The 17180-nt window shown below is 40.4% G+C and overlaps 1 protein-coding gene across 3 annotated transcripts in view; it reads left to right on the forward strand.

The window, feature by feature from the left end:
• Positions 1 to 16917, forward strand: part of GAB3 (GRB2 associated binding protein 3) — an 86338-nt gene extending 69421 nt beyond the window's left edge. For all 3 annotated transcript variants that reach the window (XM_061408922.1, XM_061408921.1, XM_061408918.1), the window contains 3 exons: positions 843 to 945; positions 12348 to 12464; positions 13700 to 16917. In XM_061408922.1, the coding sequence (XP_061264906.1) occupies positions 843 to 945; positions 12348 to 12464; positions 13700 to 13816 (337 nt within the window). In that variant the 3' untranslated portion in view covers positions 13817 to 16917. The remainder of the gene's footprint in view (positions 1 to 842; positions 946 to 12347; positions 12465 to 13699) is intronic.
• The last annotated feature ends 263 nt before the right edge of the window (positions 16918 to 17180 follow it).

Here is a 17180-nt window from a genome sequence, read left to right on the forward strand (position 1 = left end):
GTCCTGGTAGTTTCTTGTTGGTTTAGTCACTCAGTCGTGTTCAACTCTTTGCGACCCTATGGGACTGTAGCCCACCCCGTTCCTCTGTCAATGGGATTCTCCAGGCAAGAATACTGGACTGCATTGCCATTTCCTTCTCCAGAGGATCTTCCTGACCGAGGGATGGAACCCATGTCTCTTGCGGCTCCTGCGGGTTCTTTACTGCTGTTTTAATCGCTGAGTCATGTCCAACTGTTTGTAGTGGTGGCCCACCAGGTTCCTCTGTCCATGGGATTCTCTAGGCAAGAATACTGAAGTGGGTTCTGTGCCCTCCTCCAGGGGATCTTCCTGACTCAAGGATTGAACCCAGGCATCCTGCACTGCAGGCAGATTACTGCTGGTTCACCCTAAATACCACAACACACAATTAATCTATAATGGGCCACGTTCCAGACAGGAATGCAGAGCCTCAGCTTGCGCTTCTGACATGGGAGTAGGATGAAAGTGGATTCGTGGTCTTGGTCTCATCTTCTCAGAGGAATGGAATGAGAGCATCAAAGGAGCATTTCTGTTTTGTTTTTCTCTCAGTGATATGATGCCTTGGTCTCTTTCTAGAAAGCTCATGAGCTGTGGCACATGGGGGGCCTGGAAAAAGAATAACCTTTGAGAAGTGGGAGCCATTTGCCCCATAGTGAGACAGGAGTTGCGGGGTAGTCTCTGTCACTTCAGGAATTGCTTTGGCCGGAAGGAAGTTGCATCTGGAAGGGGAGGGTGAAACCCCTCAGGGGCCATATCAGTTCTTGGCTGGCTTTCAGACCAGCTGTAAGACATTGCTTTGACCTCATCTATATTTTTGTTCCTAGCAATCGAACCAGCTTTCTATCTCCAGAAAGAAATGGTATTAATTCTGCAAGATTTTTTGCCAATTCTGTTTCCAGAGAAGAGGGAAAAAGCTACATCCAAATGGTAATCCTCTATTTTTCATTTTTCTTATTCACCCCAGTGTATATTCTTATGGGTTCACTGTAAAGGAAACATATTGCTCAGAAAGTGCCATGAAATCTTAAAACTATTACTTAATTGTAATGCCAGGTTGCCGTGTTTTCCATACTGGGAACAAACTAACATGAAGTTGGTTTTCTTTCCTGCAGCATTCAGCTCCTTGTACCATTTAGGTGGGAAAACTCTGACACTGGATGCTCCCTTCCACCAAACCCCCCGGTAGCCCTGCTCTGACTTCCTCTGCACCTTTACCAAAGATGCATCACTTAGAGTCCTGTTGGGAGGGTGGCCTTGTGTCCTAGCTCATGGGTGGGTATTAGTTTCTGGAGATTTCTTGTGGAGCCTTTCTGTAAACCTGAGTTCACAAAGACCCGGCATGTCTATCCTCTGATTAACCATCTATGGTTCTAGAGTCCTGGTATCTCCTTCTTGCCCTCTGTTTCCCTTCCATTCTATTTCTTTGGATTCTATTGCCAGTGGGTTACTGAGGACAAAGAGGGCCTTTTAGTACCTCTGGCAAGTATCAGGCCCTTTAGCCAGAACTCTCACCACTCTGTGAATTTAAAATCTAGGGAACTATTGAGAGAATTTCTTTTTGAACTGTGAAATTTAGACAATGTTCAAGGCACTGTGACTATATGCTTTTGAGCAGAAACAGCTCTGCCTTCATATGCATGATAGTAACAGGCATTTAAAGTTCTCAAAATAGTCATGTCCAGTGAAGCAGCAATTAAGTGCTGCATTTTGCCTCCATTTAATGGACTGTGCTGTGAGTCCCCTTAATCATATGCAGGTGGAAAATGACTCATATCCAGTCTGCTGTGGTATTCCCAATATTTTTCACACTTAGTAATGGCCCTTGGGAAACTTCTAGAAGAAAACACTCTTATAAAAGATACTGACCAGCTGTGCTTTGTCTCCAGAGAACAGAAAAAGGAAGTGAATCTATAACCTCACAGAAGCAAATGCCGAGTCATTCCAGATGCTAGCAGTTATTTCTGATCTTTCAGGTTGTGAGAAAGCCCAGTGTCTCATTAACAACATCGTTCAGGATTGGTTTCTTGCCTATTTATAATCATTGGTTGATGACTGTCTCTGTACATTATTAAGCGATATGACTCAGTAGCTTAAGAGCCCAGAAAGCTGGCTGAAGGAAGGTAGCTCTGAGGAACTCATCACAGAAATGTGTTTAAAGACTTATCCCATCTCTTTCACCTGTGTGTTTTAACTGCAGTAATACAATATTTTCAAATGTCATTTTTTACAATATTTCACTTGTTCCACAAAACAACCCATTTGGTAGACTGAACTAATATAATTCAATTTTGATTTTGTATATAATCATATGCATAATTTATTCCCTTTAAGGACAAGTTCTTACCTGACTAAAAATTTAGGCTAAAGTCTGAAAAAGAAGTTTTGTTATATAAAAGTCCTGTATTCTTCTTTAGTGACTTTATCTTTTAATGAAATATAGTTGATGCACAGCATTATATTAGTCTCAGATGTACTACATAATGACTGATATTTGCATACATGAATGAAGTGACCCCCATGATAAGTCTAGTAACCATATGGACCTCTACAAGTTACTACAATATTGTTGATCCTGTTCCTTGTGCTGTGGATTACATTCCCATGAATTACTTACTATATAATGGAGGTGTATGCCTTTAAATCTCCTTCACTTATTCCACCTACCCCTCATCTGCCTCCCTTCTGGCAACCACCCATTTGTCCTCTGGGTCTATTTGCATTTATTTTTTGATTTCACATCTAAGTAAGATCATATGGTATTTGTCTTTCTCTGTCTGACTTATTTCACTTAGCATAACACCCTCTAGATCCACCCATGGTGTCATAATGGCAACATTTCTTCATTTTGCTGGGTCATATTCCATTGTGCATGTATATATATATATATATATATATATCCATCCATCCATCCATCCAGGAGCAAATCTACCCCACTAAGACAACCCATGCTTTTTATCAGCTGTGAAGTGAAGTCGCTCAGTCATGTCCGACTCTTTGTGACCCCATGGACTGTAGCCTACCATGGAATTGTCCAGGCAAGAGTACTGGAGTGGGTTGCCATTTCCTTCATATATATATAACATCTTTATCCATTCATCTATTGATGAACACTGAAGTTGCTTCCATATCTGGGCTATTGTAAATAGTGCTTCAATGATCATGGGACTGTATATATCTTTTTGAATTAGTGTTTTTGTATTGGGGGCAAATACTCAGAAGTGAAATTGGTGAATCATATTTTTAATTTTTGAGGAACCTCCATATTGTTTTCCACAGTGGATGTACTAATTTACATTCCCACGAACAGTGTACAAGGGTTGTCTTGTGTCCACACCCTCACCAACGTTTGTTATTTGTGTTCTTTTTGATGATAGCCATTCTATCATGTTAGTCATTCTGACATTCTGACATAGCCATTCTATCAGGGCTTCCCTGATAGCTCAGTTGGTAAAGAATCCACCTGCAATGCAGAAGACTCTGGTTTGATTCCTGGGTCAGGAAGATCCACTGGAGAAGGGATAGGCTACCCACTCCAGTATTTTGGGGCTTCCCTGGTGGCTCAGCTGGTAAAGAATCCGCCTGCAATGCAGGAGACCTGGGTTCAGTCCCTGGGTTGGGAAGATCCACTGGAGAAGGGAAAGGCTGCCCACTCCAGTATTCTGGCCTAGAGAACTCCATGGGGTTGCAAAGAGTCAAGACTTTCACTTTCATTCTAACATATATGAGGTGATGTTTTATTGTGGTTTTGATTTGCATTTCCTTGATGATTAGTGAGGTTGAGCATCATTTCATCTGTCTGTTAGAAACCTGTATGTCTTTGGAAAAATGTCTCTTCATGTCTTCTATTTTTAAATCAGCTTATTTTTTGTTGTTGTTGCTGAGTTGTATGTGTTATTTGTATATTTTGGATATGAACCTCTTATTAGATGTATCACTTGAAAACATCTTCTCCCATTCAATGGCCTGCCTTTTTGTTTTATTCATAGTTTCCTTTGCTATGCAAAAGCTCTTTAGTTTGATGTGGTTCCTTTTTGTGTGTGTGTATTTGTTTGTTTCCCTTGCCTGAGGAAACATAACCAAAAAATATTTTTAAGACCCATATCAAAGAGTTAGTCTGTGTTTTCTTCTGGGAGTTTTATGGTTTCAGATCTTACATTTGTCTTTCATCCATTTTGGTTTCATTTTTATATATGGTGTGAGAAAGTATTCCAGTTTGATTCTTTTGCATGTAGCTACCCAGATGGTTGGATGGCATCACTGACTCAATGGACATGTGTTTGAGCAAGCTCTGGGAGTTGGTGATGGACAGGGAAGCCTGGCATGCTTCAGTCCATGGGGTCGCAAAGAGTCAAACATGGCATAGCGACTGAACTGAATGGAACTGTCCTGTTTTCACAACATCATTTATTGAAGAAGCTGTTTTTCCCCCTGTAGTATATTCTTGCCTCCTTTTACATAGATTAATCGACCATATAAGTATGGGTTTATTTCTCTTTATTCTGTTTCATTGATCTATGTGTCTGTTTTTGTGCCAATACCATGCTACTTTGATTATTATAAATGTATTATAGTCTGAAATCAGAGAGTGTGATTCTTCCAGCTTTGTTCTTGTTTCTCTTTCGTAAGATATTTTTGTGTATTCTGGGTCCTTTATGGTTCCATACAAATTAGTTTTTTGTTCCAGTTCTGTGAAAAATGCTGTTGGTATTTTGATAGGAATTGCATTGAATATATAGAATGCCTTGAGGAGTGTGGACATTTTTACAATATTAATTCTTCCAATGCATGAGCACAGGATATCTTTCCATATGTTTGTCTCATCTTCAATTTCTTTCATCAGGGTCTTATAGTTTTCTGAGTACAGTTTTTTAAATCTCTTTAATTAGTTTTATTCCTGCTGCTGCTGCTGCTAAGTCGCTTCAGTCATGTCCAACTCTGTGTGACCCCATAGACGGCAGCCCACCAGGCTCCCTTGTCCCTGGGATTCTCCAGGCAAGAACACTGGAGTGGGTTGCCATTTCTTTCTCCAATGCGTGAAAGTGAAAAGTGAAACTGAAGTTGTTCAGTCATGCCCGACTCCTAGTGACCCCATGGACTGCAGCCTACCAGGCTCCTCCGTCCATGGGATTTTCCAGATATCTTATTATTTTTGATGAAATTGTAAATGGCATTGCTTTCTTAATTTCTTTTAAGACAGTTTCTTGTTAGTGTATGAAACTGCAACAGATCTGCATGTTAATTTTGTATCTTACAGCTTGACTAAATTCATTGATGAGTTCTAATGGTTTTTTGGTAGTATGTTTAAGATTTTGTATATATAGTAATATGTCATCTGCAAACAGTGACAGTTTTACTCTTTCCTTTTCAGTTTTAATTTCTTTTTTTTTTAATTTAAATTTATTTATTTTAATTGGAGGCTAATTACTTCACAATATTGTATTGGTTTTGCCATACATCAACATGAATCCGCCATGGGTGTACACGTATTCTCCATCCTGAACCACCCTCCCACCTCCCTCCCCGTACCATCCCTCTGGGTCATTTGTTTATATATATTTTTATCTGATTGCTGGGACTAGGAATTCCAATACTACATTGAGTAAAAGTGACAAGAGTAGACATCCTTGTCTTGTTCCTGATCTTAGTAGAAAAGTTTTCAGATTTTCAGTGTTGAGTATGATGTTAGCTACAGGCTTGTTATACATGGCTTCTATTATGTTAAGATATATTCATTCTTTACTCACTTTGATAAGAGTTTGTATCATAAATTGGTGTTGAATTTTGTCAAATGCTTTTTCTTCATCTATTAAGATGATCATATAGTTTTTATTCCTCAGCTAGTTAATGTGGTATATCAGATATTGAACCATCCTTGCATTCCTGGGATAAATCCCACTTGATCATGATGTATGGTCTTTGTAATGTATTGTTGAATTCACTTTGCTAATGGGAAGTATATTTCCTCCAACCTCTTTTTTGTTTTTTTAAATTTTGTTATTTAACTTCCTTTGTCTATCCATATATAAAATTTTGAATGAGCTTTTCTTTACCTACAAAAATATCCAGATGAGATTTTTGATTGAAATTGTGCTAAATCTATGAATAAATTTGAGGCGAATCAACATCTTTATTATGCTGAATCTTTCAGTTTGAATGTAATACATCTCTCTGTTTATTCAGATGTGTTATTTTTTTTTCTCAGAATTTTGTAACATATAGATCTTATGTGTATTTTATTATACCTTTACCTAAGTGTTTTATTTTTGGAGCTATTGTAAATGGCTTTTTTGTGTTTTTAAATTAATTAATTAATTTATATTTTGGCTGTGCTGGGTCTTTGTTGCTGCATGCGGGCTTTCTCTAGTTGCAGTGTGTGGGCTGCTTGTTCCAGTGGCTTCTCTTGTTGTGGAGCACAGGCTCTAGGTGCATGGGCTTCAGTAGTTGCAGTACGTGGGCTCAGTAGTTGTGGCTTATGGTCTCTAGAGCACTGGTTTTCAGTAGTTTTGGCACATGGGCTTTAGTTGCCCTGTGACATGTGGAATCTTCCCAGACCAGGGATTGAACCTGTGTCTCCTGCATTGGCAGGTGGATTCTTATCCACTGTACTACCAGGAAAGTCCTAGATGGCATTTTCGTAATTTCAACTTCCATTGGTGGTATATAGAAATATGATTGATTTTTTTGTGTGTGTTAGTGTTGTATCCTGCAACATTGCTAAATTCACTTATTAATTATAGGCATTTTGAATTTTCTTAAGATTCCCTGGGGCTTTCAATGTACATGATCATTTCATCTGTGAATACAGTGCTTTATTTCTTTCTTTCCAATCTGTGTGTTCTTATATTCTTTTGCTTGCCTTACTGCCAGGCTAACACTTCAGTGCAATGTTGAACAGATGTGGTGAGATGAATCTCTCTGTTTCCATCTTAGGGGTAAAGCATTCAGTCTTTCACTATTAAGTCTGATATTAGCTAAAGGTATTTTACAGACATTCTTTATCACATTAAGTAAGCTCTCTTCTATTTCTAGTTTTAAGGGCTTCCCTAGTGGCTCTGATGGCAAAGAATCTGCCTGGAATGCAGGAAATGTGGGTTGTATCCCTGCATCTGGAAGATCTCCTGGAGAAGGAAATGGCAACCCACTCCAGTATTCTTGCCTGGGAAATACCATGGACAGAGAAGCCTGGCAGGCTGTAGCCTATGGGGTCACAAAGAGTTGGACACGACTTAGCAACTAAACAACAACAACAAAAATTCCTAGTTTGCTGATAGTTTTTTTTTTTTTTTTAAACCATGAATGGATGTTGAATTTTATGCTTTTCCACATTCATTGATCTGATTACTTAGTTTTCTTCTTCAGACTGTTATAGTGTAAATTAGACTGATTTAGCTTTATTGAACCGTCCTCTTATTCACTAAAGAAACCTCATTCGGTCATGGTATATTGTTATTTTTATGTATTGCTGGATTTGATTCACTAACATTTTGTTGAGAATTTTGTGTCTATGTTGATGTTAGATGTTGATCTGTGTAATTTTGTAATCAAAGTAATGCTGGGCTCCTCTGGAAGTGTTCTACTTTCTGGAACAGACTGAATAGAATTAGTGTTATTTATTCTTTAACTTTTTTCGTATAATTCACCAGTGAAACCATCTGGGTGAATTCAATTTCTGTAATACTTGGAGGACCATTGACATGAGTTATGTAATCTTGGATGAATTTTGGTTATTTGCTAGAAGTTTTATAGTTTTACCTTTCACATTTAGGTCACATTTACCTGGAATTAACTTTTGTGTGTGATTTGAGGTAAAAGTCAAGTTTTATTTCTCCCCCATGTTTCTCTAATTTAATAAGTTTGATTATTTAAAGTTACTATCATTTTAAACCATTCTGCAGTGCCTTCTTTGCCATAAGTCAATTATCCATATGTGTATGTTTTTTTTAATGGACTCCTGATTCTGTTTTGTTGGTCTACATGTCTATCATTGGGCAGTACCACACTTTGCTAGTTATGGTAGCTTGACAGGTCTCAATATCTAGGAAAGGAAGTCCTCCTGCTTTGTTTATCCTCCTCAAGACTTCTTTGGCTATTTTATGGTCCTTTCTATTCCTATAAAATTTTTAGAAAAATTAGTCAAAGTCTACCAAAAATGGAAAAAAAAAAGACAAAGAAATGCTGTTCTCTTCAGGAAGGTAGTCAAAATTATTTAATCTAACATTGCTAGAAGTGGAACTACATTTGTTCTACTTTTTAAAAATTTGATGAAGCACTTTAGTAGGCAAGGTACCATGAAAATACCAAGGTACACATCACCACCATATAAGATAATCTTAAAATAGTGGAGAATATATTTTAAAATATTTATTTCTATTTATTTGGCTGCACTGGGTCTTAGTTGCAACATACATGATCTTTAGTTGCTACATGTAAACTCCTAGATGCAACATGTGGGATCTCGTTCCTTGACCACAGATTGAACCCAGGCCTCTCCTGCATTGGGAGCACAGAGTCTTAGCCACTGGACCACCAGGGAAGTCTTGCTAAATGTATTCTTTAAATCCCAAACTCAACTGCCAAGAAAAGAAAGGGTATCTCTTAAACTAAAAATACTGAGAAATTGCAAACCCCGAGAATCAGTAGGAACTACAAACAATAAAATCAAGTCTAGAAGTAAGTCATTATTGAAAATATTAGATCCTAAGTATAAAATAAGTTTTATATACTTAAAAAATAAGATGAAGGGTTGCAAGTTGGACTGAGTTACAAGATACTATTTTAAAATGACCAGTTGGATTAAAAAAGACCATTTAGAATTGCTAGACATAAAAATAAGGATGAAATTAGAAGTTCAGTGGGTGAAGGTAAACAGGCTGAACCCAAAGAGTAGTTTAGTGAACTGGAATATAGTTGTGAATTCACTAATACGTCAGGTTAAAGAGACCAAAACAGCCAGAGTTGCAGAAGGAGATGATAGGGAAAAAACAGAGAATCAATATGGAAAGGCATAATGGCAGTTCTCACAATCATCAGTCCAAAATCTCACAGGCAGTTTATTGCATCAAATGTTAGTGGTAGATGTTGATGGCAGGTATATTGGTGTTCATAGCATATTTTCTTCAGTTTGACTAATTATTAGAAAATTTTCACAATAATAAATAAATAAACCCCATTAAAGGAAAATGAATAAAAGAACAGAAATTAACAAAATGAACAAAATTAGAAAGAATCAGCACAGACCTGATTTGTTCTTTTGAAAGATTAAACTTGAACATAATCAATCAAGAAAAAGCAATGGATATGAACATATTAAGAATGCAAAGGATGCAATAGCTGCAAATACATCAGAGATAAAGATGTGAGAATATTATGAACAACGTAAAAGTAGTGAATATGAAAACTTTAGTGAAAATAGGCACAGTCTCAGAAAAATATTATTACAAACTGACTCAAGTAGAAATAGAAAACACAAATGGTTATACAACCATTAGAGAAACTGAATATGTAGGGAGATTTTTACTACAAAAGGTCACAAGGCCCTCAAAACTTTACAGACACTTTCTATCAAAAGGAAGTGATCATTGCAGTCTTATATAAACTGCTTCAGGAATGGCAAAAAGAAGACATATTATCCTGTCTAAATTAAAGTGTCTAAAATAAGTAGAAGTATATTTATAAAATTAAAACAACTTGATACCAAAACAAATAGCACTGACGTGAATAGAACATTATATACCAACCTCACTCATTCATGCAGGTTAAAAAATCCTAATCAAGAGTAAGTCCAACCACATCTTGTACATGAACGTTCATAGCAGCATTTTTCATAACAGCCAAGAAATGAAAGCAAGCCAAATATTCACCAAATGATGAATGGGTAAGTAAAATGTAGCATGGATACAATGTGCAATGTTACATAAGCAGCCATACAATAAAATCAGATCCATGAAATGACAAGGATGAACCTTGAAAACAATATGCTGAATGAAAGAAATCAGCCACAAAGACCACTCTTTTGGGTTTCTGGAGCCAATTCCAACATGTGGGTGTTGATTGGAGTGGGTTCACACTAACACCAAGCATTTCTCAGACACCAGCAGGGTGTCTGAGAATTCAACTCAATTCTAACACTTTCTACCCAGAGGCAGCATAAGATTTCACAGGTTATGGGTTCAGTCTTAACAAGACTGCCCACCCCCTTCAACTTCAGATGCCAGTCACAAGCCCAGGTTTTTATCTGTGCTTCTGCCTGCTGCTGCTGCTGCTGCTGCTGCTAAGTCGCTTCAGTCGTGTCCGACTCTATGTGACCCCATAGATGGCAGCCCACCAGGCTCCTCCATTCCTGGGATTCTCCAGGCAAGAACACTGGAGTGGGTTGCCATTTCCTTCTCCAATGCATGAAAGTGAAAAGTGAAAGTGAAGTCGCTCAGTCGTGTCCGACTCTTAGCGACCCCATGGACTGCAGCCCACCAGGCTCCTCTGTCCATGGGATTTTCCAGGCAAGAGTACTGGAGTGGGGTGCTATTGCCTTCTCCAGCAGGATACAAATTGGAGGTTCCCACATCCCCCTCCATCGGTTTAACTACTTTGCTAGGGCAGCTCACAGAACTCAGGGAAGCATGGACATTTACTAGTTTATTATAAAAAGAGACAATAAAGGATACAGATAAGCATCCAGATGGAAGTGGTATATGAATAGAGGCTGCACTACTGAGAAAGGCTGGTTCCCAGATGGGGTACACATAAAAAAGAAGAGAATTAATTGTATCCTTATTTCACTAGACCCTGGTTCAAGCCCTGGGTCGGGAAGATCCTCTGGAGAAGGAAATGGCACCCCATTCCAGTACTCTTGCCTGGAAAATCCCATGGGCAGAGGAGCCTGGTGGGCTACAGTCTATGGGGTCGCAAAGAGTCGGACATGACTGAGCGACTTTACTTTACTTTATTTCACTAGTATATGTTACAATTAGTTCAGGATAGGTTATTTCTTAAATGTAAAGGAGCCACCAGGGGAGCCCAGGAAAAAACTTAGTAACTTAGGAGAAAGTGTGGGAAAACAAACTATGACCTCGGCATGGGAAAAATTCTTTAAATAAAATACAAGAGCAAGCTACTCAGAAAAATATTGATATATTACATTAAAAGTAAGAACAATTCTTCATTTAAAAATGCCATAAAAAGAAAGAAAAGCCAGCTATAAACTGTGATGGACTATTAGCAACACACATTACCAACAATAAGAGAGTGATAATTCACTCTCTTAGGTATGTGAGGAAGTACTGAGAAAAGTCAGAAATATAAAGTATAAAGATTCAGTATAAAGATTAGCAAAACCAAACCAAATCTAAACAGATAATTCATAGAAGAGAAAAATAAATGAGTTTTAAGTAGATGAAAAGATGGTCAGTTGATTACATTATGAGGGACATGGAAAATCAAACCACAAGAAGATATGTTTTCCCCTAGATCAGGTGGGTAATAGTCAAGTTGAAGGTGCCCACATCCCTGGGTACATGCTAGGAAGAGCCTCCAAACTGGAAGCAACTCAAACGACCGTTGTTGGTGGCACAGTTAAATAAATCATGCAATGGAATCATCTATGGTAATGAAAACAAATGAAATAGGGCTAGTGCATTGACATGGATGGATGTGAAGTATATATAAATGGAGTGAAAATAGAACTCACCAAAAATGCACTCAATATGATTCTGTTGATGACAGTTCAAAACATGCAAAACAAAACAGTATGTCACTTAAGGACACTCACACGCTCATAAAATCATATTTAAAAAGAAAAGAAGTGATAAACACTAAATTCAAGATTGTGCTCATCCCCTTGTGGACAAGAAGGCTGCAGTAGAAGGGGGCAGGTCCTCCTCCATGTGTGTCATGTGTCTTGTTACAGTGGTATATTCTACCTTTGAAGCTGGCTGGTAGGGCCATAGGTGTGTGTTGCACACATGTTATCACTGTATTGTGTAAAGTATCTTCAAAAGCACTTGGGATGCCTTTACTAGAGCTTTCATAAGTATGACTGATCTTTTTAGGATTTAATCTCTCAGGTATCATGAGCCTGTCAGATACATCAAATAAGTTCTTCTTGGGGGAGATTTTGGCCAACCGTTTCCATGGTGAATAAAGGCAGGGCTTCATGTGAAGGCCAAATTGGCCATATCGTATTTGAAAGATCTCCTTGTGATGTGCAGGCCGAACTGCACAGGGCTCATCCACTTTCTGTGGGCAGCTGCTCAAGTAGAGACATGCTCAGCCGCCTTCCCTTGGGCAGCCCAGCCAGAAACTGTTAACCCGAATCCTGGGACATTGGTTTCTAGGAGGAGCGCAGAGCAACCAACTCCTTGAGCAGTGGAGCTGTGACATGGACGAAGAAATTCAGCCTGGATTATTTAGCCCTGGACTTCAACTCAGCATCACCAGCCCCTGTACAGCAGGTAGGAAGCACTCTGTATCACAATTCCCAGGAGATTTCATTTCTGTTTGGTTTTGTTTTGATGATTCCACCATGCGTGTTCTCTCTGCAGTCTTAAACATACAGATGTACTGTGAAGAATCTTAAAATCAGCTCTAATTCTGTCTCTCAGAAATCCTGATGTATTTCCCTCTGGGGTGTGTTCTTGAATGTCTATGTATAAATGTATGTAGTGTTCATGCTCTTCAAAACTTGGACCATAGAGTTTGTTGGGAAATGTCTGGTAGAGATGAGGGTGGGGTAAATGGTAGACTAGGCACAGGAAGGGTCTGCTGAAGGACGAAGGGATAGCCTTGTTTGGCTCAACTTTAGGCACTGAGGACAGAAACTCTCAGTTGCAATTGGAACCCCTCCATAAATGGCCTCAAGTGGCAGGCTAGGCAGTTTTGACTCCTTTGTGCAGTATTCTCGTCTGTAAAGTGGGGATCAGAAATAGCAGCTATGTTGAAGCCTGTTGTGAGTATTAAATGAATTAATACATGTAACAGACCCTAGCCATTGACTGTTGTCACTCAGTGCACATGGCAGGAATGACTGGCAAACAGTGGACAAGAGCTAAATATTTTTGAGCAAAGGATGGTCATAGTCTAAACTGTGCTAACAATGTGTTATTTGATGAGAAAATCAACTTACTGAACATGGTATACAATATGATTTCATTTTGTGTTTGTGGAGAAAGATGTTTGGGAGACTTCCCTTCCCTTTTGCTTTACGTTTCTTCTTTACCTTTCATTTCATTCCCCAAACCTACAATGACACTTCAGAAAAGCTGGTGAGCAGGATGAGATCGGTAAATTCAAACTGTGAAGAGAGTCCCCAGACCTCTGTGGCTTTCGACCATGAAGACTTCTCGGTTGTTGCCTACAGGACAGTCCATTACAGCCAGGGCCTTAGTGTCTCAGGTCATTGTCAATTCAGGGGTCACTGTCCTGCCAAAGGAAAAAGAGAGACAGCAGGATTGCAGGGTGTCACCTCTGCTCACAGTATACTGGTCAAGGCGAGTTAGATGGCAAGAGCCAAGTTGAAGGGAGTAGAGTTGAGGAGAGATTCACACATACACACACACAGAGTGTAACACTTCTGCAGGTGACGGCCCAGGAGGAAGGGGCAGCAAACACGTGAACCTGTAATCCACCAGGGTCGTGCTGAATTTTTTTGATTAAGTGTAACGAAAACCTTTTTGTTCTCCCCCTTCAGAAAATTCTCCTTTCAGAGGAGCAAAGAGTGGACTATGTCCAAGTGGATGAGCAGAAGACACAAGCTCTTCAGAGCACAAAGCAGGAGTGGACGGATGAGAGGCAGTCCAAAGTGTGACAGGGTCAGGCTGCAGGTGGGAGGCCGGGCTCACTTTGAGTTTTTCCAGTAGAAGCCCACTGATGCTCAATACAGGTCAAGACACAGAGAGTCTTGATGAGACCCTTTGGGAGAGAGGACATTTGTACATACTGACCAAGGAGGAGCAGGAAGTGGTCTCCTCCCAGAGGGGCCCTCAGGGGGCCAGCCCCTGCCCCGACCCCCACCAATCACAGCATTTCTGGTCACAGCCACACGTGCCTCTGCTGAGCCTCAGACCAGTGTCATGTTGGCTCCACAGTCATGAGCAGCAGAGAGAGAGGATTCCACAGCCATGGACTGGGATGTAGAAAACTCCATTTGGACAGGGTGGGAACAATCAAAACGGAAGTTGGATTAAACATCTCCAGTGGAGCATTTGAAGTGCACATTAGAGCTGGTATCACTGCCCACAAGATGACATCATTTGCCTCCAATGCTTGAACTTTTGATCTCTCTCCTCTGCTTCCATTGGAATCATAAATTATCCTAGGAGACATGCACCTGGATGGACACCTTCTTGCCCCCACCAGAAGACACAGTGCAAGAGACCAAGCCTAGGAATGGTGATAGAATCTGTACTCCTTACTCCAAAGAATCCAGCAGACAAGTATTTCTATCCCCCAAAGAAAGACAACACAAGTGACAAGGCCATCGAGCCCTGGGCTCCACGATGAGCAGATCACATGACACTGGTGGCTCTAAGAACATTGTGCTTAAGCAGCCACCCATGGCTGGGTGTCCCATTGCTGTTGGCCTTTTCCCAGTGTTCTTTCACATTCATCATCTCATCTCTTCCCCTAAAAGATCTCAGAAGTTAGGCTTGGCAGAGATCATTGCACCAGCTTTGAGGGAAAAGATGCTAAGAGCTGGAGGAGGGAATGCTGTGCCCGAGATGAGTCATGCTGAGAGAGTCAGTCAGGCCTCTTCTGCTGTCTCTCACTGCCTCAATCAGTTAGGGTAATTTTGGAGACCAGTGGGAAACACATGCAAACACGGGATGGCTCACCGTCCCCTCTCCTTTTCATAGGATTTTGAACAGGTGCTTTTTATAATTGAAAGGTATGCATGTCAAACCAGGGTTTCTTCATGTGGTGTTCAAACAGGGCACTCGAACATAATCAGCAGTTACCATCAGAGATACCTCCTGAAAATCAGTATGAAGTCTGTTCTTGGTTCACGTGGTCCCCTTGGCAGTGCATTTCCCATGAGCCACCCTGGGGAAGGCTATCCCTGGCCATCCCGTTCTGGACTCAAGGTTTCAAGTGGTGGCTATGATCTGAAAAATCCAAACCCGGCCAGCTCCAGTATCAGGGGTCTTGCCTAACTTTCCCCTTCTAGTTTAGTGGTGACTAGGTCCTGAGAGGGCAAATGTTCCCACTGTGCAACGAGGGCACCTTGTCACCCCTTCCTTTATGAGACACTGGGGTTCCAGGGAAAGGTCCAGAAAAAAGGCTCAATTGAGCACAGGGTTTTACTTAATGCCATTCCTGATCGTTCTGAGTACCTGAAGCTGGAAGACAAATCTGAACAACTGGGTAATAAATAGAGACTGGTATCCTGTCTTGCCACTGTGTCTTACACATGGGGGTAGAGGAAGTAGGCAGGCATGTCTATGACAGTCAGCATTAGTCAGGGCAATTGTAGGCTTTGCTACAGGGTTTCAAACTGCTCCAAAGGTAAGTGTGAAAATCTTGGTTTTTCAGACCATAAAAGAAGTAATTTTGATGTTCAAAATGACAGGATCTCATGACATCATTTTCTTCCCAGAACAAGATGGGGGAAATTGCCAAGTTCTTTAACTAAGTTGAGTCCTTAGTGAGTCTGGATGGAGCCACAAGAGGGCTCCTGGACCGCACGGCCTGCTCCTCGGCCAGAGCCTGTTAAGGAGCTTCCTTCTTCGTGTGTGACTTGCAAAGAGTCACAGAGCCTCAGGCAAGAATCCAGGGGTACAGATAGCCAGTTCCCATAGATGGTGACTTCCTCATGTGTGGGCCACCTGTGTTTAGATCACTGCCTGACAAAGGCCAGTGTAGAAAAAATTGTACATCCAAGAGTCAAGAACCTCACTACATTGAAGATAGATTGGAAAAGTAAATGCAGCTGAAATGATGTCAGCAGTGAAATGTCATCCAATTGACCAAAAAAGAAATATTTTTCTACAAAACGTTTCCAGGGACATGTTTACTGCACTAAGCAATAGACACTTGAGTGGTGTGACTTTTTTGGAAGTGATTTGGGGTTTTTCAAATATCACTTCACCCTCATTTTCAGGGTGTATGCCTTTATGTCTGGCTTTGATAAAACTGCTAATGGATGGCTACATAAAAACATAACGATTCACGGACCCAAAATACAGGTAGTTTTTGAGCTGACTGCAGCATATGCTCCTGAGAAAGGCACTGTACATCACAACGGTGAATGCTAGCCAGATCTTGTTTTCTGGCAGAGATAATCCACATGTAATAAAGAGCTATGATTCTGATGGGCTCTGAGGGATTTTTTTTAAAGAGATAATCTCTGACACCACTCCAACTCAAGTGCACATGGCATGTCTATGCACTGTGCATAGTACACCTTTCTAGAAAATTTGGGCATCAACATAAAGGGGAAAAGGCATCAATTAATCCTCCATTGTTTTCTGTAGTTCCTTTTTGCTTCATTTCCTTCTGTCTCATTTCATTAGGAAATACTTCCAGGTCAGGGGTTGTGTCATGCCAAAAGGGGGACTAAAGGTTTTTTTGCCTGCAACTCCCTAAGACCGCAAGCCCAGGATGTTGGGAGTTAAGCTTTCCATGGGGAGGAGGAACCTGAGGCCCAGCACACAGCCCAGCTCCAAGGGCATCGTGTAACCCTGGGGACTGACTGTCCAGGCCACTTCATGAAGTAAACAGCAGCTGAATTATGGCCTTTAGGTGCCACAGGAGACTGAAGGCACCCTTCAGGCCTGGCTTTCCCCTCTCAAGACTTCATGCTCGGCTCCTGTTCAAACCATGTTTGTATCTGCAGTCATGCTGATTTTTAAAAATTCACTGAGTTTTTACTATTTCATTTCTGGCATTAATAAAAATTATAAGGAAGAATCATGACCTAAGCATCCTCTTATTTGTTTTAAGTAGTGACCTCTGATAAAAACTCGGAACACATTTTGAAGGCTGAGTGTTGAAAACAGACTTCCCTGCTGTTTTCAAGTACAACAGGCCTAACCTGACTCACATGGAATGCCCCACATCCATGTTACTTCACTGCAAGCCGTTCAGCAGGTGGCTGGAACAAGCACTGCATCTGATCAGCCAAACCACGTCTTTTTTCTGGGTCAGAAACTAGCTTCTGTAGTTGACAGTAA

This window comes from Bos javanicus, chromosome X, assembly GCF_032452875.1.
Source record: "Bos javanicus breed banteng chromosome X, ARS-OSU_banteng_1.0, whole genome shotgun sequence".
NCBI classification, from domain to species: Eukaryota; Metazoa; Chordata; class Mammalia; order Artiodactyla; family Bovidae; genus Bos; species Bos javanicus.